Source organism: Loxodonta africana, chromosome X (genome assembly GCF_030014295.1).
Source record: "Loxodonta africana isolate mLoxAfr1 chromosome X, mLoxAfr1.hap2, whole genome shotgun sequence".
Taxonomy (NCBI): Eukaryota; Metazoa; Chordata; class Mammalia; order Proboscidea; family Elephantidae; genus Loxodonta; species Loxodonta africana.
This window is the reverse complement of record NC_087369.1, coordinates 147,206,819-147,233,904: the sequence shown is the minus strand read 5'-3', so window position 1 is coordinate 147,233,904 and position 27,086 is coordinate 147,206,819. Positions and strand designations below refer to the sequence as shown.

At 41.5% G+C, this 27,086-nt stretch overlaps 1 protein-coding gene across 1 annotated transcript; it reads right to left on the bottom strand.

Annotated features, from left to right (window-relative positions):
• Window positions 1–21,419: 21,419 nt before the first annotated feature.
• Window positions 21,420–24,027, bottom strand: LOC104846317 (testis-expressed protein 13D). Its single transcript, XM_010594717.3, has one exon. It carries the CDS (start codon window positions 23,877–23,879, stop codon window positions 21,699–21,701), a length of 2,181 nt encoding a protein of 726 aa, XP_010593019.2. The 5' UTR covers window positions 23,880–24,027; the 3' UTR covers window positions 21,420–21,698.
• Between the last annotated feature and the right edge of the window lie 3,059 nt (window positions 24,028–27,086).

Below are 27,086 nucleotides of genomic sequence, written 5' to 3'. Positions count from 1 at the left end.
GGTTTGAATCCACCAACTGCTCCACAGGAGAAAGGTGTGACAGGCTGCTTCCGTAAAGGTTATAGCCTTAAAAACCCTATGGGACAGTTATACTCTGTCCTATGGGGTGGCTATGAGTCGGGATTTACTGGACAGCAACGGGTTTGGGTTTTTTTTGAGAGGTTTATATATACCATACACAGGCCACCAATCTTCAAAGAATTAAGTTCCAGCAAGATATGCTAAATGCTAAAAATAAAACAGCATAGTTTACTTCTTTGACAATTCAAAGCAATCCTATATTTTGCATTGTTTCAGTGTCATAATTCAATGATCAGTTATCAAGTATGGAAAAGCTTATTGTGTAATAGATAGACATTCTGCTAATCAAAATTAGAGAAAATCAATGTTGAGATTTATGAAAAGATAACCCGTTGTAGAGACACAGTTAGGATTAACCCATTAAGTTATTTGGATGACCAAATAGTCATTGTTAAAATGCTAGCAGAAGACTGTCTACCCATCTTAGACATCCCTAATAGAAATCTGAAACAATCTCAACAAAAATTGATGAAATGAATAAATATCACATTTTACAAAGCCAACTCTACTGAGAATTGAAGAAGAAAGAGCTACGACTATTAAGTTTCATGTGATAAAATTATTATAAATGTGATTGTCAAAAAGTTATATTTTTGTTGTTACTACTTTACTCTTTCAGAAGAGAGGGAGGGAATTTACACATTATATACATGTATGCATTTGTACGTTTGTATATGCATATATATATATGTTATATATATATAATATACAAATAGAGATTTATATTATAGGCTCTTACACTTGATATTGCTGAGGAATGTCTAATATAGTTATAGAACATATTACATATTATGGAACTTATATAAATAAAGGCTTATAGACTCTTCATTTTTAATCCTGACAAATGCCTAATATAGTACAGACGTTATATATGTGCCTTTAAATTTAATAGCATTAACAATAAAAAGCTCTTCCATTATTTGACAAGAAATTAACGCCCAGTTCGTGATTTTAGTTAGTGAAGACCTGAGCATATCTGGCTTCAATTACTTCTTCCTTCTAACAAAAGATGTTTAGTTTCTCATCAGTAAACTGGCCACAAACTGCTACTAATGTCAGGGAAAAACACAAAGTGTTCTCTCATACTGAAAGCAAGCTAAAAATCTTGGCAAGTAAAAACAAAAACAGCATACCACATTATATCATTTCCTTATAACTCCCCAGATCTCTCTATTGATTCTAGTATGGAATGAAGTAACAACCCCATGTTGTTTTTTGGATAAAAACACTGAAATAGTCAAAGGAAATGTGGGCTAAGGAGAAAATAAAGCGGTCTGTCTGTTTAATAATTTCACTCCATATCCAGGATAGTCTTGATCGTAGGAACAGGAGAACTAGGTAAGCTACTGCTGTTTGGGATCTTGGGATTTTGGAACTCTTGATTATTGTGTGAGAAAAATAGAGTAAGATAAACCAAAATGGAAAATAGGTTTTGGTGTTCAGATATTCTATTTATCTAAGTTTAGCCCCCCTCCCATTTCATTGTGGAAGTTCCCCAACTATATGTCTTCATTTATTTTTTACTGTGAAGTGTAATATACCTAGAGAAAATTGCACAAAACAAAAATGAACAACTCAATAAATTTTCTCAAAGTGAACAACCATGTAATCCCCACCCAGTTGAGATCTAGATCGTTACCCTAGAAACTTCTTCCAATTCTATTCTTTCCAATTACTACTCCTCCATTTCTTGCTGAATTTAACCACTGTTTTGATTTATAACTACCATAGTTCAGTTTTGCGTATTTTGGGATATTTTTGAAATGACCACAACCATAAATGTCTATTTATAGTCTGGAGGCAGAATACATCTTAGGAAAATGCTGTTTTTGTTCTTAAGGCCTTCAAGTGATTGGTTGAGGCCCACCCCCATTATGGAAGGTAATTTGCTTTACTTAAAGCTAACTAATTCAATCACACGTAACTACATGTAGTCCCAACTTATGACATGTTTGAGTTAAGAGCAAATGTACTTACAACTCTTTTTTTGTACATCTTATCATTAGTAATATGTATGTATGTATGTACGTATTAAAACATATCTGTAAATTTATGTGCAATGTTTCCAACTCCCAAAGACAAATAAAGATCAGATTTATACAGATACTGATAATAAAAGGCAATAGTAATGAAAACTAAAAAAAAAAAGTGAGGTATTTGACTTATGTCAGAACCAATTTGTAATGAAGTCGTTGGAAGGGAATCTGGTCATACGTTGGGGGCTACCTGTACTTCATAACAGCAGCTAAATTTGTGTTTTATCAGACAACTGAGTACTACAGCCAAGCCAAGTTGATAAATAAACGTAACCATCACATCATGGCTTAAGATTCCCTGGTTGTGCATATCCAGGATACAAAATCATGATCTCCGGCATATAGTCACAAATACTTCAGTTTTTTTTTTTCCTTTTCTCAGTTTAAAGACAATCTTCTTCGTAGTTCTCTGATATTTTGTAGATGTAGGTTTTGCAGGTGTATCTGGTTCACTTATCTTGAGTCTAGTCCTTTAGAGTCCAAGCTTAATATGAAAGAGTTTTCTATAAGACTTCAGATGTTAAATGGGTAACTAACCCTGACTATTACCTCCCTTATCCTTTGAAAATTTTGAGCCAAGGTCACATTTGAAAGTGACAGCACATACTCATAAGTCAAGAACATTTTGGAGCTCCAATACTCTGCTAGATTTCCCTCAGAATTTGGCTTGACAATTGCCAAGTGATCAGATCTTTCATTCCTTCAAGGAAAATTTTAAGGAGTGGTTTATCCAGGACTTACAGCTATTTATAGCAGAAGATTTGGTCTAGAATAAGCAAAAACCAAAAAAGCAAACCTGTTGCCTTTGAGTAGATTCTGAGTCATAGCAACCAAATTAGCCCACTATTATTAGAAGCAAAACTCCTCCATGCGTTCAGATGCAGAACCACTTTTTGTATTATTTTTGGGGTATAAAATCCCTGCATGATACTATTTGTATCAAATTTGGATCTAGTTCTTATGTGTTGTGTAGCTGTGGGGACTTTTTTTTCTTAGAGGATTTTAAAAATATGTTTTGTTATTGTTGTTTTCTATCCAGAGCCTGGACCAGAAATTGAGTATCGTTACTTTTCCTTACTCACAGCTTTTCTAATATCTTCTTTGAAGACTGAATATCTCTTCGAGGGTCTTGAATTTCTGTACATTCCAGTCCCCACTTTGTGTATATCCCCTGCCCCACAGGAATGTTAAAACCCCAGGTTTAAGCTCTTATGGCTGCCAAATACTTTCGCAGGTTTCATATCATTCTGGACCACCAAGGAAAGATATTACCTGAAGTTTAATTCCCTGGCTTTGAAGTGCCCCTTGATTCACCTGCCTTCTTTGAGTGGGGATAGATTTTCTTGAAAGTAGTTTTTGACATATTTTATCCAATAATTACATGTTTTTGTAGTGAAAATGGCCATATGTATTAATGCACATTTACCTGAGCTGGCTCTGGACAAGATCTGGTCTTCCTATATGAGCCAAAGTCACTGAAATGTAAAATGTTGGAGGCGAAGGAACCTTGGAGCTGGGTCACTTAATCCATTATTTAATTTTAAAGATGAGAAGGTTGAGACACAGAAAGGCTAAATGTATTTTTTACAGTCACAGAGCTAATTTGTGACAAAACCAGGACTAGAATCTACGTTTCTTGGTTCTCAGTTTGGTAGTTTTCTTACTGTACCATAAGAGGCAAAACCCAGTAGTTGTATTAATTTTATAAATAACATCTACCAATTGTGCTCCTACAGTGCTCCAGTTATTTTACACACACTTTTCATTTCGTCTCTATCACAACCTTATGTCTTTCATATATACTGCTGGATTTAACTCCCACTTATATTTTCCACCCCTGGAGATTTATTGGCAGGCATTTGAGCCCCTTCAGTACATTCTGGCAACGTGGCAGGTACTGGTGCAACTGACTAAAAACCAAGGAGGTTGGTCTGTGTCACATTTGAGGGTTGAGAGCCATTCATATGAGGGGATGCTTCCTGGAGGAGTGACTGTGTGAAACTTTGTGTCTTTTGGCTTCTGTACAGTGAGATAAGTCTTGCAAGTGTGTTCACTATTTCCTTTGTGTTATTGGGAAGGTACGGTTACCGGCATTTGAAAGTATTCAAGTAAACGAGTTATTCTGGGGGTGAAAACTGTGATGCCCTTCCTGGGCCATGGGACCAGTATGTACCCTGTGTGTGATGTGCTTCATAGAACATGGGGCTGATGTGGCCCTCTTGCATTAGTCACCTCCCTGATGACATCTTTATAGAGCGCTTGCCTCCCTGATGGCGTCTTTGGTAAAGTGCTCACCCCCCTGATGGCATTTTTATATGCTTCCTGGGCCATAGTACCAATATGTACCACGTGTGTGATGTACTTCATGGAACACGATACCAATATGAACCACTTGCAATCGGCACCCCATTTTTTCAAATAATAAAAAAACTACTGAGCAAACAATGATTCAGCATTCATTAGTGAAAAAACATGGCATCACCAAAAATTAAAAAAAAAAATTATAATTCATCCTTTAAATGGTTATGTTACAAATGAGGGAACAGACTAAAAATGTGATCAGATATAAAGCCAGGACTAACATCTAGGTGTGTCTGGTTCCCAAGCCCTTCTTCTTTGTGCCACAAAATGGTGATAGTTAGTAGAAATATAGCTATAATTAACAGAGATATAGTTAATGCTACATTGCCACATTGAAATTTCATCATGACCAGCATTTCTTTTTACTAGGTCAATAATAAGAAAGTGTTATTTGCAAAGAGCAGCTGTGAACAATTTTATCAATTTCAATTCATTCTTAGCAATAGGTGGCCATTTCAGTAGGTGTTTTTATAAGGATAAACAAGTTTCTGCTTGCTCCCTAACAGCTGTATCCTCACAAAAATGAGAGGGTGTATATGAGATATGAGAAATGCACACTGTAAGTTTTGTTTTGTTTTTTAGACAAAGCATAATAATAGAGAGCATTTACCATGTACTTTCTTATCACTAACCCTGTGACCCAGTCTTTTAACATGTCAGCCTTGGTGGACTTGTCGTGTTTGCTTACCTATCATCTCAGGTTACTAAATTGAAGTGGATATTGCTTACAAATTGCGTCGATGTTCTTTTTAAGGTTGAGGCACATTTTACTCTTTAAATGATCTGAGTGACACCTTTGAAGCTAATTTTGGCTCCTCAAATAAAAAAAAAATAATAAAAGGCTGAGTATACAGTAAGCACAGAATTTACATTTATACACAGACATGAGAAAAGCAAGAGAATCTGCTGTGAAAGGTGACTCTTTCAGAAATATTTAGAGTATGCATATTTCAAGATAAGCTATGTTGATAACCTGTCGATCTTGGAACATAGATCATCTGTAACTAAAGCACTTCACCTGGGTCATGTTAATTTTATGGAATCGGGTATTTTCCTTTTTCGTTTATTAGTCCTCTTTAATTGCTTCTAGTACAAAGTGTTCCAAAGAAAAATAACACTGATGACCAGACAACAGCATTTCATAAGTGTCTCTGGCATTAATCAATGTGCTTGAATCCAAGGAGCTATTATTTTAGCCACATTTAAATCCTGATTGCATTTTATTCTGCCTTGGCAATGCTCACAATATGATGTTCATTAGAATGTATTTTAAGCATTCAACATGCTGGCATGGCCCTTATTTGTATCCTGCACTGTGAGCAGTAAATCATCTGGAAGATGCCTAGATGCAGAGTTCCAGGTTCCAAATTTGTGTTTTTTTTTTTTTTTCCTTTCGTGTTTCTCAAGGACTGGAGGGAGGTTTAGAATATGTTCTCTCTGGAAAGGACGAAAATTAACTTGAAAATCTCAGATCCCTACCATTTTCAAATAAGTTTAAAGATATCTACCCAGTTCCTCCGTTACCTTCTTTCTACGTGAGCCAACAAAAGTAGATTTTGTATATCCAGATATCTTGGTTCATGTTAGAACTCTGTAGAATTACTTCAAAGGCTTTGGGCAGATGGAAAAAATGCTAAAAGGCCTGAGTTCCTGAACTTCTTATCGTCCCTGATCTGGAAGCTCTTTTAATTCACTTCAGAAAGGGCCTGGAGACCTCACACTTGTTAAGTTCCACTAGCAGTGATGCAGTACAATATAATGACCCATTTATGACGAGCTTGCTAGTAGAAAAATCATAAGTTACGTCAAGTTTGGCATCCAGACCTGACCTTCCTTACAAGTAACCTTTTCTTCTGCTTGCCATTCAGGGCTTGTCTGTGTCACATTCTGTAGGGGATGGTGTTGTGTAATGTTTTCAATGGGCTTCTGAATCAGAAAGACTTGGGTCTGAATCTTAGCTCACCATTTACAAGCTTATGACCTAAGTCAGTGGTTCTCAATTAGGGGCAAATTTTCACGCCACGTATCCCTGAAGTATATGGCAACGTCTAGAAACATTTGTGGTTGTCACGGCTGGTGGGTGCAACTACCATCTAGTGAGTAGAGTCCAAGGATACGGCTAAAAATCCTGAAATGCACAAGATAGCCCCTAAAATACAGAATTATTTGGCCCAACGTGTCAATAAATAAAATTATTTAACGTTTTTGAGCTTCCTCGTTTTAAAATGGGAATAATATCGTTAACTCTCAATTATATGGGTCAAATTGACTATTTGAGGATCGACCTTGATTAAATTTCAGCGATGGATGAAAAATAAGCACGTATTTGGGGGGGGGTGGTATTGCTGATTTTGCCTTTTGAGGGGGAGGAGGAGAGGAGGAAATAGCTCTGTAGTTGAAGCAGGGATAGAGGCAGAGAGCCAGAACTCTTCTTGCTAGGCCTCTCCATCTTATACTAGCCTCTAATTTAATCAGGGAGTCCTTGGGTAGTGCAAACGGTTAACACACTCTAACCAAAAGGTTTGAGGTTCATGTCTACCCAGAAAGCACCTTGGAAGAAAGGCCTGGTGATCTACTTCTGAAAAATCAGCCATTGAAAACATTATGGAGCACAGTTCTACCCTGACACACATGGGGTCGCCCTGAGTAGGAATCAACTCCAAAGCAACTGATTAATTCAATCAGACTTAATTAAACCTTTGTTAATATAAGAGAACAAGAGAGCAATTCCCAGGTGTCTTAGTCATCTAGTGCTGCTATAACAGAAATACCACAAGTAGAGGGCTTTAACAAACAGAAGTTTATTTTCTCACAGTAAAGTAGGCTAAAAGTCCAAATTCAGGGTGTCAGCTCCATGGGAAGGCTTTCTCTCTCTGTAAGCCTTCTCAACAATCTTCCCCCAGACTAGGAGCTTCCCTGCACAGGGACCCTGGATCCAAAGGATGTACTCGGCTCCTGGTGCTGCTTTCTTGGTGGTATGAGGTCCCCCACTCTCTGCTTGCTTCCCTTTCCTTTTATCTCTTGAGATATAAAAGGTGGTGCAGGGCACACCCAAGGGAAACTCCCTTTACATTGGATCTTAGTAAGGGTGTTACTATCCCACCTTAATCCTCTTTAAAGTAAAATTACAATCACAAAATAGAGGACAACCACGGAATCATAGCCCAGCCAAATTGATACACACATTTAAGGGAACAGTAGAGTAATTCTCTGGTAACTTGCATAGTTTACTGATTCCTTCTGGAGATGGTACCCTCTTCTCTTCATTGTGTATACCATTAGTGACTCTAACAGCTAGAATTTCAGGCCAAGTAGAAGGTAAAAGCATGCAAGTTCATTACAAGAGACAGTTTTCTTCCGGTTGGAACTTTAATTGTCTCATACAGCATGTCATGTAGGTATTTAGCTATTCTTCCGAAACAGAAAGCATCCCGTAGGTAAGCACATAGAACAATTATAATAACTAACAGTTACATAGCACTATGTGCAAGACACTATTCCATCTAAATGCTTTACATTGTACACTCATTTTAATCCTCAAAAGAACCCTGGGAAGTAACTATTAATATCTCCATATACAGATAAGGAAACTTGGGTAGTGAGAAGCTAAATAACTTGGCATAAATCACACAGCTAACAAATAGAAGGTCTAGGGTTCAAACCCAGGACATCTGGCTCCAGAGTCTGTGCTATTAACCATGATACAAATCTGAATCTCAAGGAAGGAACCTAGAAAGGAGTTAAAGTTCAATGATCTGTATTCCAAAGGGGAAATCTTCCTAGGAGGGCAATTGGAGGGCAACGTTGGAGGAAAGAAAGGTGCAGTTCGAATGCCTAAAAGCAAGCCAGATTTTAAAGTATAAGTTAATATGACTTAGTGTAATGTGCATGGGCTTTGAAGCCAGAAAGATGCTGGGCCTAAATCTAGGCATCTTGGATGAAGGAGTTTAGTGGCCATGGGCAGATTTTTATAGGTTCTCATTATCAGATCTTTTTTGAACATCATATAAACCAACATATATTAAATACCTTAAACAATGTCTGGTACATACATAACCAACCCATTGCTATCGAGTCAATTCTGACTCCTAGCAACCCTGTAGGACAGAGTAGAACTGCCCCATAGGGTTTCTGAGGAGTGGCTGGTGGATTCGAAATGCCAACCTTTTGGCTAGCAGCTGTAGCTCTTAACCACTGTGCCACCAGGGTTCCATACATACATAATAGACACTTTATGAATGTTCAGTTCCTTCCTTGCTCCCAACATTCTGCCCACACCTATCCTTCCCCCAAAGGGACTAGACAAATAAATGTTCTTACTTGGAGTTGCCTACTCTAGAAGAATCATATCCTAGGTCATATAGAGGAGTCGTTTCCCTAGAAAACACAGAGGTGATCAGTCCTCATTGTGCCTGGACTGGGAATATATCTCTGTTACCTTTGAGTATATGTCTCCCTACCTTAAGAGTAAGGATGACGTGGCAGACCCACCATCATTATACGTCCTACCTTAGAACAGTCACAAACTATCAGTGGATCAGGGAAGCAGAATGAGTTCACTGTCATTCATCATTTCTCACCCAGTCAGTCCCCCTTGTGATCAATGGCGTAGAATTGTAAGGTGACTAGCCAACATAGGGGTAGGGCAATCTGTGACCACAAAATTACACTGTAAGTGTTTCAATGAAAAGGACGATATATTTTACTTCTCAGTGCCCCCCATGCCTATGATGGCACTCTGAACAGAGTAGGCAGGCAATAAATAATGGTTGATTTGATTTCATGAAACAGAATAATAATAGGCGAATCACCGCCTTGATGCTTTCAGAATCATGTCCTAAACAACCAGCCGCAGATAAACTTGTATGCTGGCTCAACAAATTTTGCCTATGTATATATATATCCAGCCAACCAAACCAAACCAAACCAAACCCACTGCCATCAAGTGGTTTTCAACTCATAGCAACCCCATTGGGTTTCCAAGGCTATAAATCTCTACAGAAGCAAGCTGCCACATCTTTCTCTTGTGGAGCCGCTGGTCGTTTTGAAGCGCCGACCTTTTAGCTAGAAATTGATCTCTTTACCACTACTCTACCATATATATATCCATTTTAATTTTCTCTTCTGGAAGAGTCACTAATTGGTAGACCAAGGATACCCCCCAAAATAATGTCTCTAACCCATTGCCTTCGAGTCAATTCCTACTCATAGTAACCCTATAGGACAGAGTAGAACTGTCCCATAGGGTTTCCAAGAGTGTCTGGTAGATTCAAACTTCAAACCTTTTCGTTAGCAGCTGAGCTCTTAACCGCTATGCCACCAGGGCTCCAACAATGTCCCTAGACGTCAGCAAACATTTATTAGATTTTAACTGGATAAAGCAGTGCAGGCCAGATGATAGTATAGTTAAAGGAATTTGTAACTAGTTCAATAACTAAAAGAAAGGATGTGATTTAATAGAATAACATTGACGTAAAACAAGATACCCAACAACATACCAAAATGCTCTTCTCTGGGCTCTGGTCTGTTTCATTTTTTTTGTTACTAAATTCTCTCTGAAACTATGAATGGCGTACCTATCAAATTTGTAGATGACACAAATCTGGATGGAGGAGAAAATGTTTTGAGACATATTCAGGATCTCAATGGGATGTCACAGATTGGTAAATGACAGGTAAAATCAGACAAATTTTGTTGTTGTTGTTAGGTGCCCTCTCGCATCAGTTCCGACACATGAAGACCCTATGTATGACAGAACAAAACACTGCCCGGTCCTGGGACATCCTCACAATCATTGCTGTTTGAGTCCATCTTGTAACGACCGTGTCAATCCATCTCATTAAGGGTCTTCCTCTTTTTCGCTGACCCTCTAACAAGCATTATGTCCTTCTCCAGGGACTGGTCTCTCCTGATAACATGCCCAAAGTATGTAAGATGAAGTCTCAACATCCTTGCTTCTAAGGAGCATTCCAGCTGTACTTCTTCCAAAATAGATTTGTTCATTTTTCGGGCAGTCCAGGGTATATTCAATATTTTTTGCCAACACTATAATTCAAATGCATCAATTCTTCTTCAGTCTTATTCATTGTCCAGCTTTCACATGCATATGAGGTGAATGAAAATATGGCTTGGGTCAGGAGCACCTTAGTCCTCAAAGTGACATCTTTGCTTTTTAACACTTTAAAGAGGTCTTTTGCAGCAGAAAGGTAAATTTTAATAGAGATTAAATATAAAATTCTGGATTTGGATTTAAAAAGTCAACTATACAAGTAGAGCATGGGAAAGACGTGATTTAACAGCAATATATCTTTAAAAGGAAAAACAAGACAAGAAAAAGACTTGGATATTTTAATTTAAATGAATACAAAATGAGTCAGCCCTCAAAAAGTGAATTCTAATTTAAGTTATATTAATACAAGCATAGTATTTTAAATAAGGGGGTTGATAATCTTGCTTAGACCACACCTGTGGGCCATAATTTAAGACTTTATTTATATGAAAGCAGTCCGACGGATGGGAGGACTTGGGCCTGTTGTGTATGAAGATCGGGTAAAGGAACTAGAAATGTTTAATCTGAAAAAGAGAAGCCTCCAGAAGGATAATAAATTACTTCTATAAATTCCCAAAAGATTTTGGAAAAGTTAACATCCTGGATTTGGATCCAAAAAGTATAGCATGGGGAAGACATGGTTTAGCAACAATACATATTTAAAAAGGAAAAAAAAAAAAGCAAAAGATTGGATATTTTAATTTAAAATGAATAAAGAATGAGTAGGTTTCATCTTGGTATGAGGAAAAATGTTGCTGCCTCTTGAGGTTATGAGTCCTTGGATGGTGTGGGAGATAGTGTTCACCGGAAAACCATTCACTTTGCAGGAGTGTTACCAAGAGTATTAAAGTATTTGGATGCCCTGAAGTTTGATGACCTTTTGTGGATTTAGGATTGTCCCAAAGCAAATAAAGGATAAAACCCGTTGCCATCGAGTCAATTCTGACTCACAGCATCCCTGCAGGACAGAGTAAAACTGCCCCATAGGGTTTCCAAGGAGTAGCTGATGGATTCAAACTGCCCACCTTTTGATTAGCGGCCAAGCTCTTAACCACTGCACCACATATCAACAGGATTACAAATTCTTACGTTAAACATTTTACGTAATACATATTAGCTGACACTACTTTGACATCAGACAACACTTAGACTCTTGAAACTAAGGATGTATAGTTTAAAGGAATAAACATAATAAACTGCATGATGAACTAATATCATATCTCTCTAATGAATGAATATTTTCAAATATTCTTATACATTAAAAAAAAACTAAAGGTTTAGCTGTTGTTATTGTTTTTTTTTTTTTTCTTTTTTCTGGTGTTAGATAAATAGAACCTGAATCCCCAACTGCAGACTGACTTGCTGGGAGCACAGTTGAGTTGGCTGCAGACATCCAGATGTTCTATTCGTTTGGTAGTTGGCAAACAGTCCAAACAATTCGAACACTGTCCATTTTGTCAGAATTTTTTTGTTGTTGTGGTTGTTAAGAAAATTACCCCTAGGACCATTTCCAATAATAGTCTTTAGATGATTCAATCATTAAAACAACAAAAACAATATTTAAATCACAAAAAAATTAGATTACCATAGCCTTGCTGAATTTTTATCATTTGTTTACAAATTCCTCCAAAGGGGCTCTTCCTTGTCAGTTTTCTGTTTTGGTAGGCAACTTGTCAAAACAAAGAGAATAATTTAAAAAAAGAAAACAAATAAAATGACTGGTTCCACTAATCAGGTCATTAATGATATTAATCACTGTTACATTCTTAACCATGTTTATCACTACTTTTGGAAAAATGACTGGGCAGCAATGGATTCCTTAATATATCATATATCACAGCATAGTTTGGTATACAACAGCATAGCATAGCATCCAGCCATCATGAAACATAGATACTTAAAATATTAGGTGACCAGAATATAAATCTTATGTCCATGTGTATTCATATTTATACATAAGTGGATGATTTCCAGGAGACATGTATATAGTGTAATTTAAAGCCACAGCTATCAATATCAAAAGATAAAAGGAAATGGTAACAATGAATAAACATGAATACTCCAATATATCGCCCGTATCTAGGTAATCTTATGTATGTTTGCCTTTATTTTTTAAGGGTTAAAAAAAAAGACAGTCCTACAAGATCATATGGTGTTTCTCATGATGTAGAAAATAATCATATTTTCAAATATCGATTCAGTCACTCTCTCACCATCATTATTAGTGAGTAGGATTAATTTTATTTTGACCTTATAATAGCTCACATGGTATCACAAGTGCAAACAACAGTAATCAAGAGAAAATAACTGTTACGTGCATTTGTAAAATGCCACAGCAGATAAAGTCATCTGTTTATTTGGTCACCTTTTCTCTGGCCAGGAGACACTGGGACCTTAAGATTCAGAGAAAAATAGGTCTTTCATCCATTTCACACATATTAAAATCATATGCACACACACATGCTAATTATTTTAATCAAACATAAACCATTCAACATGCAAAACCAAACTACAGGCAGAAGAAAAAGTGAGTTACTCCTAGTAATGAATGCTATTTCATTCTTTTAAAAGTGAGGAATATAATAAAGGGCCATGCAGTGAATAGTTTTTTCTTTTTAATCAAATACAATGTTTGTGGGTTTTTTCATATGTTCTTAGCTGATGCAGCTATATAAAGCACCTGATTTTTCCCAGGGATCGAATGTGATTATATGAGAATTCTTTGCTAGTGTTTTAGCTGGTCATATTAGTCACTATTATGATGAGGAAATTCAAATCAATATGTTCAACTTTGCTTTTCTTATAGTGCCAAAAGGATGTCCAATTTGAATCATTGCCAAGCTGTCATTCTTCCAGAGGGTCCTCAGTGTATGTTCTTCACTTTCTGTGTTTCCAATGACCCATTTCCCTATTCATAACTAATCGGGGGAGAAGTTTAGACTTGCTTCTATGTGTTTCAGAAACCCTGGTGGCGTAGTGGTTAAGTGCTATGGCTGCTAAACAAAGGGCCAGCAGTTCAAATCCACCAGGCGCTCCTTGGGAACTCTACAGGGCAGGTCTACTCTGTCCTATAGGGTCGCTATGAGTCGGAATCGACTCGACGGCACTAGGTTTTCCACGTGTTTAAATGTGGAGCTATCAGGGGGCATGACAAACTCTGTAAAATACCTGAAGGTCTTAGACATATGGAATGACTTTTTGTGTGTGGTTTTTCAGACATCAGTTTATTTCATTCAAAGTCCTGTGTCTGTGTCTCTCTCGTAAGAGGTGATCAATTTATTGTGCAATAACAAATGGTGTTGGTGAACTGCATGCAGTTCTGTATTCAAAACAGAGTAAGTTAAGAACCCAATGCCCATATCAAAATCAGTGTGGGATATTATACATGTGGAAAGTTTTACCTTTTCATTTTTCAAATATCTTTGCAAAATTAATTTTAATTTTGATTATATAAATAATGTAAACATTTAAAAGAATAGCAAAAAGTTTAAAGAAAACAAGCATCTCTTGAAATCCGTCCACCAGAGATAACCACATTTAATATTATTTACTCTTCATATTTCTATATATCCATTACCTATGTATACATATTTTAAAAACATTTTAAATGAATATCAGCAGATAGGAAAGAAAAAAAAAAAAAGAAAGGTAGGAACAGTGAGCTACCCAGAGGTTCTCACAGTTTTGAGGATGGGGGAAATACTGTGAGTATTTTCTCAGTACTTGTGATAGGTAGCTTCTGACATGGTCCGCAATGATCCCTGCCTCCTGGAATTCACAACCCTGTGCAATTCCTTCTCCTCCAGTGTGGGCTAGACCTAGTGACTTGCTTCTAACCAAAAAAAAAAAAAAATACAGCAAAAGTAATGGGATGTCACTTCTTTGATTAGGTTATAAAAGACTGTGACTTCCAATTTTCCAGCAGTCTCTCTCTTCCCCTCTCTGCAACTTCTTGAGTGTTTGCTCTGATGAAGCAAGCCCCATATGGCAAGGGACTGAAGGTGACCGGAACTGAGGCTATCAACCCAATAGCCCTCAAGAAACTAAATCCTGCTCAATTAGTTTCCTATTGCTGCTATAACAAATTATTACAAACCTAGGGGCTTAAAACAATACAAATTTATTATCTCGTAGTTCTGGAAATCAGAAGTTGAAATGAGGCTCACTGGGCTAAAACCAAGGTGTCAGCAGGGTTGTGTTCCTTTCTGGAGGTTCTAGAGGAGAATCCACTTTCTTGCATTTTCCAGCTTCTAAGGAACACTATTCACATTCCTTGGCTCACGCCCCATGTCTATTGTCAAAGCCAGCAATGGCCAGTGGAGTCTTTCTCACATCACATCACTGTGACACTAACTCCTCTTCTGCTTCCTGCTTCCACTTTCAAGGATACTTGTGGTTATATCGGGCCCACCCAGATAATCCAGGGTGATTCCCTATTTTAAGATCAGCTGATTTGATTAGCAACTGTAATTCCAATTGCAGCCTTAATTCTCACAGTTTCCAGGGACTATGACATGCACATCTTTGGAGAGTTGTTATTTTTTCTCATTCCCGCCAATAACCACATAGGTGAGCCTGGAAATGGATTCTTGCACCATGGAGGCTTTGGGTGCACCTCCAACCCTACTTGACATTTTGATGACAGCCTTTGAGATACGTTGAAGCAGAGGGCCCAGTCAAGCCATGCCCGGATTTTTCATCCACAGAACCCATGAGATAATAAACGTATATTGTTTTAAACTGCCAGATTTCAGGCCATCTGTTACATAGCAATAGGTGACTGCTGCAGTGTGTAAAACTACATTATTGTTTTTATTTGCATGTTTTCCCTAGGTTTTATTTTTGCATCCAGTTAATTAAAAATAAATTTACTCCATTGATTTCAAGTTATAGAAATCACAGATCGTGTTTAAGTTATCCTAACCAATAGCTAAAATGATCGATTATGATAGCGTTTGTAATGAAAAGCTGTAATTTGCTATACTCCCACAGTAATTCTATTACATCGACAATACAAATCACTCTTCTTTTAGCTACAGATTGATCCTCAAAATATGATTACAGTATAAGAAGATGATCCATCAGAGGAAAAGGTATGGTGGCCTAGCTAAAAAAACACCACAATATTTGTTATTATAAAGAAATTGTGGTGCATGCAACTGAAATTTTAGCAGCTGGAGTCAAATTAATGCGTTGTTAGTTACATTTTTCTCTCCTTCAGAAATCAAGGTTGCTCTCTTGTCCTTGTAAAATAGAGAGAGCACCAAGAGATGAAATTACTATAAAAGCTGAAAAATTGATTTCTCTTTTAAAGCTTTTGGTATTTATATCAGTCGTTGAATATATGCGTTTATGTGTGTGTGTATATATATATATATACATATCCATTGATCTGTAACTGATTCACTCGATTAAATCATGGAGATAATGAGTGAAGTTAATTGTTCTAGCTAGAATAAAACTCAAGATTTTGTTTCTTTAGCACCGTGTTCCTACCAGTCAAATGAACACTATTTTTTTTATATAAGCATTATGAATATTAGCAGAGGCTTTGTATGTCTCTCACTAGTAAGAAAGTTCAAAATTGTCTCTGCCCTATTTATGTATCATATTTGGTAAGTATTCAGAAAGACTGATGGTTTAACGCCGTTGTTACTTCTGGGAGCAGATCTCGAGGTCTTTTCTCTTGTGGAGGCTGAAACGTCCAATTCTAGATTTTTATAATTCTAAATTATAAAAATTATTTTTATAAACCGAAACTAGTGCTATTTGCAATGTGTTTTTAATATATTACTTCATTTAATCATTACAACACCCCTGTTTAGGAGGTGTTATTATTCCCATTTTACAGATGAGAAAACTGAGGCACAGAAAGAACAAGCAACTTGCTTAATATCACAGTACTAACAATTGCCAGTGCTAGGCTTCAAATTTGGTTTACCCGCTATACTAGGCAAGAGTTCCGAGAGCTTTGATAGTATTTTTAATTGTTAGCTTCAGATGTCTGAGTAGACAAAAACTATGTTTAGGAGTTTTACTTTCTCCTAGATGGTAATCCTAAACACAGAGCCTCCTCTGAGAAGACCCAGTCTGGCTGGGTCTATATTGTTTTCCCATAAATTTTAAGTTTCATTCCAACTGGTGGCTTTGTGCATTCCTTTATGTGGTTCTTAAGTGCTACGGCTGCTAACCAAAGGGTAGGCAGTTCAAACCCGCCAGGCGCTCCTTGGAAACTCTATGGGGCAGTTCTACTCTGTCCTATAGGGTCGCTATGAGTCGGAATCGACTTGACGGCACTGGGGTTGGTTTTGGCTTTGGTTATGTGGTTCAAGTAAGCAAATGATTGTGCGAATCACCAGGTCAGCCTGGTCAAATCCTATGGACCTTCCTCTCTCTTTACAAACAAAAACACATCAGGTGATTTCTGTTTCCAGTGAGAAAAATAAATGAAGCTCTAAGAAACCCCAAATGTAGTCATAATCTCTAAGATGCTTTTTCTTTTTCCTATTTTGTAAATTTGTTTATGTGAAAAGTGTTATAAAGTCATGCGATTATATCAGAAGTTTACTTGCTTAATTCCAATGACTTCCACTCCGTTCAGCCTCAACACCCCAATCCTAGGTCACTGATCTACTCCCCTATCCTGGACTTTGCACTTCTATCCTTTTACTCTGTTGTTGTTGTTGTGTGCCCCTCAGTCCATTCTGACTCCTAGCCACCCTATAGGAGAGATAGAGCTGCCCTACAGGGTTATCTAGTCTGTCATCTTTAAGGGAGCAGATCACCAGGTCTTTTCTTCCATGAAGCCTAAAAATGCCAATTCTAGATCATTGTTAAAATATATCTTCTCTACTCCTACCTGAATATGGCTAAACGCTGGAGAATAAAGTCACACAATTGTGAGGATTGGTGACACTATATCTTTAAAATCTTCACACTAAGTTGGGCCCTTGGTGCTACCCATCAACGTTTTTAGCTGCTCCAACTGGAGCCTAGGAAGCAAAAGCATTGCCAGTAGTGGGTATGAGGAGGTGAGGGAATGCATGAGGAAGTGGAGTGGGAGAGAATATTGCTATCATCACCCACTTTCTCCACACAGAATTCTGGCTCTCTTGCTATAAAGCCCTCACAAGCTCTAGTAGGCCTCCTCCCACCTTCCCTGCACCCCCTTACTCAAAGAAATACCTGTATCTCTCTTCCTCACCACCACCTTCATCAGTGCCTGCAAAAGCAGCAAGATCAGGCTCACTCCTACCATTATTACAAGCAGCAGCTGCTGCCAGGTCTGTTTCCTTTTCCTCTTCCTCCACCACCATTTCTTTTCCTCCTCTTCTATTGCACCAAAACTAAATCTAGACCCAGCCAGAAAAAATACCTACATATTCCCATCTCTCCAAATGTACCCGTTGCTGTCCAGTTGATTCCAACTCATAGCGACCTTATAGGACAGAGTAGAACTGCCCCATAGGGTTTCCAAGGAGTGGCTGTTGGATTCGAACTACCCACCTTTCGGTTAGCAGGTGTAGCACTTAACCACTACGCCACCAGGGTTTCCCTCCAAATGTACATGGGGTGATTAAGGTCTACAACATATAGTAGTATCGTTCCCCTTCTCCCCAAAATAGTTTTGCATTTGTTCCACCTGACAGCCCATTTCTTTTCCAGTACTCCTGTCCCAGATAACCGGTGCCCTCACTGTTTGTTAATCTAGGCTCTGAGAGAAGAAAGATTGCTGGAATGACAGGCTTGTTATTCTCCGCAGCCTCATCTGACCATGCCCATTTCAAGAATGTATCCAGATCTTTGTCCCCTTCTCTCTGACGAGATCTGAAACAGATTCTTGTGGGAAACCATGTTTTCAGTACCTCTCTGATTATAAATGTAGCTTAATTTCACTTTTGAAAAATTAGAAGATAGAAAAAGAAAAAAAAAGATTTAATCATAATCCTACCACCAGAGTTAACTACTGTTTATATTTTTTATGTATTTAATTCCATATCTGTACACAGAGAGATAAGTGTGATAAAGGTTTATGCTGCCAGCCTGCATTTTGAGTTTCTATAATATTGAATAACTTGACAGAATTACCGTATTTTTATGCAAATAATGTGTTTGTTATACTTTTTTTGTTTTTTGATTTTGCCAACTATGCCCTCCACTCCCAGGTATTTTCATAAGTGCATTAGGCTTATTTCGTATATGTTGCTGTAAGAAATTAGCATAGCTCATTTGGCAAAAAAAAAGTGCAAATGCATGTTACTTACATAAAAATGCAGTATGCTAGGGGAAGTAGGAATACCTTAGAGAGCAAAGAGACAAGAATAAGATTCCTGCTCATGGGACCTAAGTAGCCCTTACTCACAGGCAGGAGCCCAGGGAGAGGGCAGAGATAGAGAGGGTAATAGCTGCATGGTGCACATGGGGATACTGAACCCTAGGCACCAGAGCTCCCAGCCTTGGCAGAGTTCCATCCCGCACTGGGTCCTAGAGTGGCAAAGACGCCCACATTCAAGGGACCATGTGGACTTGAACAGTGGGAGTAGCAGGGATAATCACGATGAAGGCCTCATGTAAATCCATCCCCCAATTTCTGAGTAACACTCAATAAGAGAAGGAAACCCCTAATAGTAAATGGGATTGAACTTTCCTCACTTCTGTGTTATTGTTGTTGTTGTTAGTTCCTGTTGAGTTGATTAGGACTCATTGTGACCCTATGCGTGCAGAGTAGAACTGCTCTGTAGGGTTTTCAAAGTCGTGACTTTTCAGAAGCAGATTGCCAGGCCTATCTTCTAAGGCACCTCTAGATGGGTTCAAACCACTAAACTTTCTGGTAATCCAGCACTTTACCATTTGCACTACCCAGGGCCCCTCCACTTCTGTAGGATGAAGGAAGGATGCAGATTTAAGTTGTCACCTCTGAGAAAAGCTTCCCTGAGATATACACAACACAGAAGACACAGCAGGTAAATGCACACTCTTTATTACAAACACTTTGGTGAGCCGGGTGGGATCTCATAGGGAAATTGGAAGCCTCCTTTTGTTCACACTGGCGGGTGACCTTACATCCTACTCCCTGGACTTCCCCCTGGTTCCCTTTTTGCCTTGCAGCCGCTGCCTCAGGGTAGCTGAGAGACTGCAAGAACGCACCAAGTGGAAGAGAAGGCGTTCAGGAGCATTCCCAACAGGGCTTGCCCCATTCCAGTTCTCTCACTCCAATTACTCCTCCCAATAGAAACAACATCCATAGCACAGTGGCCCCATTGTCCTTGGAATCTATTTTGTTCGGCATCCAGTGTTAATAGGAAAGGGGGTTGAAATAAAGGCAACCCAAGGCTGGGGGCGCAAGTAGGAAGCCAGCACTCCCTCAGGCATTGTCCTTTTTCAAGAAAACCCAGTGGTCTTTCAGCCAGGCCAGCGGGTAACCAGAAACATAACTGTTCCTCTCAAGGGAGGAAATTAGCAGAGTTTCAAAAAAAAAATGTTGCCTGCTCTTTTGTGAAGCTACTTTCTCAATCTTTGTAGCTGCTCATTCTTCTCACCTGGGACCAGTGAGATGCGAACTCAGTCACTCTAGTCCTTTCCTAAAAGTCTTTTTGATATTGCGCTCAGAACTGCAAAAATGGATCTGGGGATGTTATCTCAGTTGTGCTTACCCCAAGAACACACTGCATGCAAGGCAAAGAAGTCTCCCCTGTTCTATTTTGTATCTCAATCTTGGCTCTCACTTTTCATCTAACCAAACTCACCAAAAAGGGTTATAATATGTGTACAAGATAGTAATGTGTAAACATAGCTCTTAACAAATAGTGTTGTTGTTAGTTGCCATCAAGTTAATTATTCCGACTCGTGGCGACCCTATGTGTGCAGAATAGAACTGGTCTATAGGGTTTTCAAGGCCGTGGCCTTTCGGAAGCCAGTCATCAGGCCTGACTTCCAAGGCACCTCTGGGTAGATTCCAGCGGCTTAACCTTTCAGATAGTAGTCAAGTGCTTAACCATTTGCGCTACCCAAGGACTCCGAACAAATACTACACAATCAATAACTGTTAAATGAATAAAAAGGAATTCCTCAAATTTGCTGTTATCTGTAGAATTTAACACTACCCAATCTATAGAATTTAATTTTTACTCCCCAATTCTTCAAAGTTAATCTCTTGTCCCAACTGAGAAATTAAATTCTAACAAAATCAGCTGGCTCTCCCTTTCCCCCCTAACGTGTGCCAAAACATTATCTTCTCTCTCCTCTCACTGTTCTTGGCTCCAGCCAGTTGGGGTCTCACTTAGCTGTGGGCCATTCAGGGCTGAGGTGTTTTCTTTATACTCGGAAGATCTTCTAATTGGACAGGTGTACCTTCTTCAACAACCGTTAAGTTCCCCGGAGCTCAGAGACAGAAAAACAGGACTTCACCTATAAAATTAAAAAAACAAAAACAAGAAACAAGCATGAACACTGCAGTAGTTGACAGAGAAACAATAGCATTTTCAAGGAAAATCAGTGCTCCTAACACACAATATAGATTATAACTCTAAAAATACATGGGTGTTTCTGGTCAAAAACATGGCATTTTCAGAAAAATGAGGTTAAGAAGAAAACAAAAAGGAATTAAAAAAGAAAAAAAAAAAAAGGCTTCATGACTTCAGCTTCTCCAGGGTGACAAACAATTGTTATCAGTCATTCAGAATCCACCACCTGAAAACTTAAATACAATTAAGAGAATTCTCCTATTTAAACAATAAGTGTGATACTCATTCTTTGTTAAAATAAGTGAATAAAATAAGAATATAAAAATGTTTGCATTTGTGTGTGTATGTGCCCAAAATTTGGAAACCCTGGTGGCATAGTGGTTAAGTGCTACACCTGCTAACCAAATGGTCGGCAGTTCTAATCCTCCAGGCGCTCCTTGGAAACTCTATGGGGCAGTTCTACTCTGTCCTGTAGGGTCGCTATGAGTTGGAATCGACTCGACGGCACTGGGTTTCTGGTGCCCAAAATGATAAAAAGTGGCTAATTTGGGTAACAGGATAATGGATTATCTTACTTAATTTTCTACATGACAATTTTGGTTATCAAATTTTCTGTTAAGTAATTTTTTTTTTTTTTAATCAGAAAGGAGCCTCAGGAAATTGATTTCTCTTTGGAGCGTGTTTCCATTCATACTTACCTTTCTGAAATCAGTGAGGAGCTTGTCCTGGGTCAAGGCCTCCACTCTCACCTGGCACATAGACTCTCTTGCATTTATAGCAGGCTGTGCGCCATGAAAAATTCATTGCTCTACACCACGGACAATCCCAATTCGCTGGACTACCTCTGGGGCCAGGCTTCTCCTCGTGCTGCGATTCCAAGGCTTTTTTTCCTTTTCGTTGCTTGGTCTTTTGCCCCTGAGGCTGCTGTTTCTTTGGGCCTTCTTTCACACCATAGCTCTTGTTGTCCCCCAGGGGGTCCATACCCTGAGGCTTCTCTGTACCTTCCACCAGGTGGAGGCCCATGCTGTCCCCCAGAGAGTCCATCCCCAGAGGCTTCTCCGAACCATCCTTCTGGCTGTGGCTCCTGCTGTCCCCCAGGGGGTCCATACCCTGAGGCTTCTCTGGACCTTCCTCCTGGCTGTGGCTCTTGCTGTCCCCCAGGGGGTCCATACCCTGAGGCTTCTCTAGACCTTCTTCCTGGCTGTGGCTTTTGCTGTCCTCCAGGAGTGTCATCTTCTGAGGCTTCTCTGGACCTTCCTCTTGGCTGTAGCTCTTGCTGTCCCCTAGGGAGGCTGTCCCCTGAGGCTTCTCTGAACCATCTTCCTGGCTGTGGCTCTTGCTGTCTCCCAGGGTGGCCATCCCCTGAGGCTTCTCCGGACCTTTCACCTGGTTGGGGCTCTTGCTGTCCCCCGGGGGTGTCATCTCCTGAGGCTTCTCTGGACCTTCTTCCTGCATGAGGCTCTTGCTATCTTCCAGGGGGGCTGTCTCCTGAGGCTTCTCTGGACCATCTTCCTGTCTGCGGGTCGGGCTGTCTCCCAGGGGGGCCTTCCCTTCGGGCTTCACTGGACCTTCATCCTGGTTGTAGCTCTTGCTATCCTCCAGGGGGGCTGTCCCCTGAGGCTTCTCTGGATCATCTTCCAGGCTGGGGCTCTTGCTGTCTCCCAGGGGGGCCTTCCCTTCGGGCTTCACTGGACCTTCATCCTGGCTGTAGCTCTTGCTATCCCCCAGGGGGGCTGTCCCCTGAGGCTTCTCTGGATCATCTTCCAGGCTGGGGCTCTTGCTGTCTCCCAGGGGGGCCTTCCCTTCGGGCTTCACTGGACCTTCATCCTGGCTGTAGCTCTTGCTATCCCCCAGGGGGGCTGTCCCCTGAGGCTTCTCTGGACCATCTTCCAGGCTGGGGCTCTTGCTGTCTCCCAGTGGGGCCATTACCTGGGCCGTCACTGGACCTTCTTCCTCGCTGTCCCCCAGGGAAAATGTCCCCTGGGGGTTCCCAGAATGTTGCTCCTGGCCATAGCTCCTCTGGTCCCACAGCGGGGCCGTCTCCTGCGACCCCACTGGAGCCCACATACCAGCTGGGTGTATCCCTCCAGGAGGCATCTGAGGTGGGGCTGCTGCAGCTGCTTCCATGGCTACTGCTGGTGGTACAGGTGCCGAGTACGGGAATCCCATTGGGAATGGAGCGTGGAATGGGAATGGGTGTGGCACTGGCATTGGCAGATGGGGTTGTGTGGCCTGGCCCCAGGGACTCGGTGGGCCTGGCACATAAATCAGAGATGCAGGGGCTGTCATTGGTGCCTGTGAACACGGCATGCTTTGTGCCCCTGTGCCCACCATTGTGCCCTGATCCTCCGCATTCAGGGGCCACGCTGCGGCCCCATTCTGCCCAGCTTGATTCCCAGACGCGACCTCCTGGGGTAGCGGGTTGATCTGGACCGATCTCTCCACCTGGAACAGCCTCCCGCGCAGCACGTCGCGTTCGCTCAGGGCCTGTTGCAGGGCCGCCTGTGTGAAACGCAGCTGCGAGTCAGCCTCCTCGCGCGCCTCACGCAGCCGCTGCAGCTCCGAAGCCAGGGCCCAGGAGGCCCCCTCGCGCTCCTGCAGCTGATCCTGCAGCCTCCGAAGTCGGCGCATCTGCTGCTCCCGCTGCCTCGCGGCCACACGCACACTCAGAGCCAGCGCGCTCCAGGTGCAAGCCCTCTTGATGTGGCCGGGCACCTGAGGGTCTGACAGGACGGCCTGGAGCCGGTCCTCCACCTCGTTCCAGGGCCGCGAGCGGAAGGCCAGGTAAAAGTCTGGGCCACCGCCGTTACTGAGGATCTCATTGTTGATGAACCTGATCACCTCGTTGTGGCGGAACCCACTTTCGTGGTCCCCGAAGGCTACCGCCATGGCTACTGCGGCCTAGTCAGGCGACCCGCCTCACAGGACTCCGCTGCGGTTGCTGTTATAGGCGATGGCCGCCAACCAGTCAGCCCCTCAGCTCTTCGCTCAGTCCTAGGTCAGTTCTTGCCCAGTTCTGGCCTCCTCCTCAGGCTCCTTCCTGCCTCACCACTTGATTCGCCTCACAAAGACTGAAGCCGACTCCCTCGCCACGCCAACCCCTCCAGGGCGATGGCGTGTCACGTCACAGCGACGAGCTCTGAGTTACACCGCAGTGCCTGCTGGGACCGACTTTCCTCTGCAAAGCGCCCCCTGTAAGGCGGGCTTGCTGAGCTCAGCTCTGCCTGGAACGACCTCCCTTGGCAGAGCGCCCCCTCCTCGCAGGCTGATAGGTGGCTGTGCTCAGCTCTGCCTGGTATGGACCTCTATCAGTACAGTGTGCGGTTCATAGCGGCAGGCTGGGTGGTTGTTTCAGTTCTTCCTGGGACCAACCTCCCTCGGTAGAGTGCCCCTCTACAGGGCGAGTTGGCTGGGTGGCTGCAGACCCACCTCCCTCGGCCAGCAGAGTGCCTCCTGTATGAGGAGAGGCTGAGTGACTGCACTCAGCTCTGCCTCGGACCCACCTCCCTCGCCCGAGTGCCTCCTGTATGACAACTGGCTGAACGACTGCACTCAGCTCTGCCTTGGACCCACCTCCCTTGGCCAAGTGCCTTTTGTATGACAAAAGGCTGAGAGACCGCACTCAGCTCTGCCTGGGACTGACCTCCATCAGTCCAGTGCTCCCATCATGTCCGGCAGGCTGGGTACCTGAGCTCAGCTCTTCCTGGGACCGGCTTCCCCTGGCAAGGCACTCCCTGCATGGAGGACGGCTGTCCTGGGAACTGCGGTGAGTGGGGGTGCGGGCGGAGGATTGGGGAGGTGGGAGAGTGGAGCGGTCAGGGTGAGGCGGTGGGGGAGTCGGGGTGAGGGGTGGGGAAGGTCCCTTGCAAACACTAAAGGAGGCCATTCATTCATGCACCAGGGGGGTGGGATTAGACCTTCAGTTGCACACACACTGAAAGAGAGAGTGGATCAGTTGAGGTCAGAGAACTTCTGAGGTGGGAAAGTGAAGTAGAGGAGACTGGGGTTGCAGGGCTCCCAGTTCAGGAAAGTGAATACAGTGCAAGAAGGGGACCTACCAAAACTGAGGAGAGGAAGGGCAGGGCAGAGTGAGAACTTGAGAGAGGAGGCTGGGCCTGCCCTGCTGCTGTAGGGGAGATGACAAGCCTGCATGCTGGGGTAGAGGTGGGAACCAGGCTCAGTTAGAGTGAAGTTAGAGTCAGGCAGCTGTGGGGAATTACAAAGCCCAAACCATGGGGCAAGGCTGGCCAGGGGCACTAGGAAGGGCACCACTCCAATATCTGAATGGATAAAGAGGAAAGGGAAGCCAGACCAAGAAGATTTTCTGGGAAGATAGGGAGCTGTCAAGGACTGGAGGCCACAAAGAAGATGAGTGGCTTGATGCAGTGAAAAGGAGGGAAGGACATTTCAAAACTCAGCATCGTGGACCAGAGTACTCTGAGGCATGGTGAGACAATGTGTGTGAACATGTATGGGAGAAGTGAATCAGAGTGAAGATATTGGGTCTCTGATGTTTCTGGGAGATTTTGGAGGGCACCATAAGCCATGAGGAGGGGTTTTCCAATATGGAGTGCAGAAGGGGGTTACTCTTTGCTCAGCTCCATTTCCAATACCTCTCAGCTGCCGTACTATCCTCAAGCATGTACAAGTTTCTTCCATGTTCTGTAATGTTTTTGTCTACATTTCCTGCACCTTAATTTCCACCTGTAAAACTTTACTGAAAATATTGTGATAAGGACTCCCCCCCACACTAAAAATCCAAGATTCTTCTACCTTGAACTTTCTGTAGACTTTGGCTCTTTTTGAAATTTTATACTCCCTTTTCTTCAGTGACACCAAACTATTGATTGAAGGCTGCTCCTTCTTAGCTTACTTTTGCTGCCTGCTATGCTTCCACTCATCCTTGTTTTTATGCTTCCACTCATTCTTCTCTACCTGAGTTTTGTCCTCAGACTCTTTATTTTTTGCCAGGCACTCCTCCTCATTTCAGACACTCTCTCACTGTGATGCCATGTAGTCTCTTGCTTTCACCTACCATCTTATTGCTGAAGACTCTCAAAGCTTTATATTCAGTCCTGCACACTCCCCAAAACATCAGACTCATCTGAACAAACAACCTACTAGAAATCTTCACCTGGATCTTCCATTGTTGTTGTTGTTGTATGCATAACAGAAGGAAACACTCTCTAGTTCTGCGCCATCCTTAAAATTGTTGTTATGCTTCAGCTCATTGTTGCAGCCACTGTGTTAATCCACCTCATTGAGGGTGTTCTTTTTCCGCTGACCTGTACTCTGCCAAGCATGATGTCCTTCTCAGGGACTGATCCCTCCTGACAACATGTCCAAAGTATGTAAGATGCAGTCTCCCTATCCTTGCCTCTAAGGAGCATTCTGGCTGCACTTCTTCCAAGACAGATTTGTTCTTTCTTTTGGCAGTCCATTGTATATTCAATATTCTTCACCAACACCACAATTCAAAGGCGTCAGCTCTTCTTCAGTCTTCCTTATTCATTGTCCAGCTTTCACATGCACATGATTGATTGAAAATACCATTGCTTGGGTCAGGCGCACCTTAGTCTTCAGGGTGGCATCTTTGCTCTTCAACACTTTGAAGAAGTCCTTTGCAACAGATTTGCCCAATGCAATGCGTTGTTTGATTCCTTGACTGCTCTTCCATGGCTGTTGCTTGTGGATCCAAGTAAAATGAAATCCTTGACAACTTCAATCTTTTCTCCGTTTATCACGATGTTGCTCATTGGTCCAGTTGTGAGGATTTTTGTTTCTTTATGTTGAGGTGTAATCCATACTGAAGGCTGTGGTCTTTGATCTTCATTAGTAAGTGCTTCAAGTCCTCTTCACTTTCAGCAAGCAAGGTTGTGTCATCTGCATAACCCAGGTTGTCAATGAGTCTTCCTCCAATCCTGATGCCCCGATTTCCTTCATATAGTCCAGCTTCTTGTATTATTTGTTCAGCATACAGATTAAATAGGTATGGTGAAAGAATACAACCCTGACGCACACCTTTCCTGACTTAAAACCAATCAGTATCCCTTGTTCTGTCCAAACAACTGCCTCTTGATCTATGTATAGGTTCCT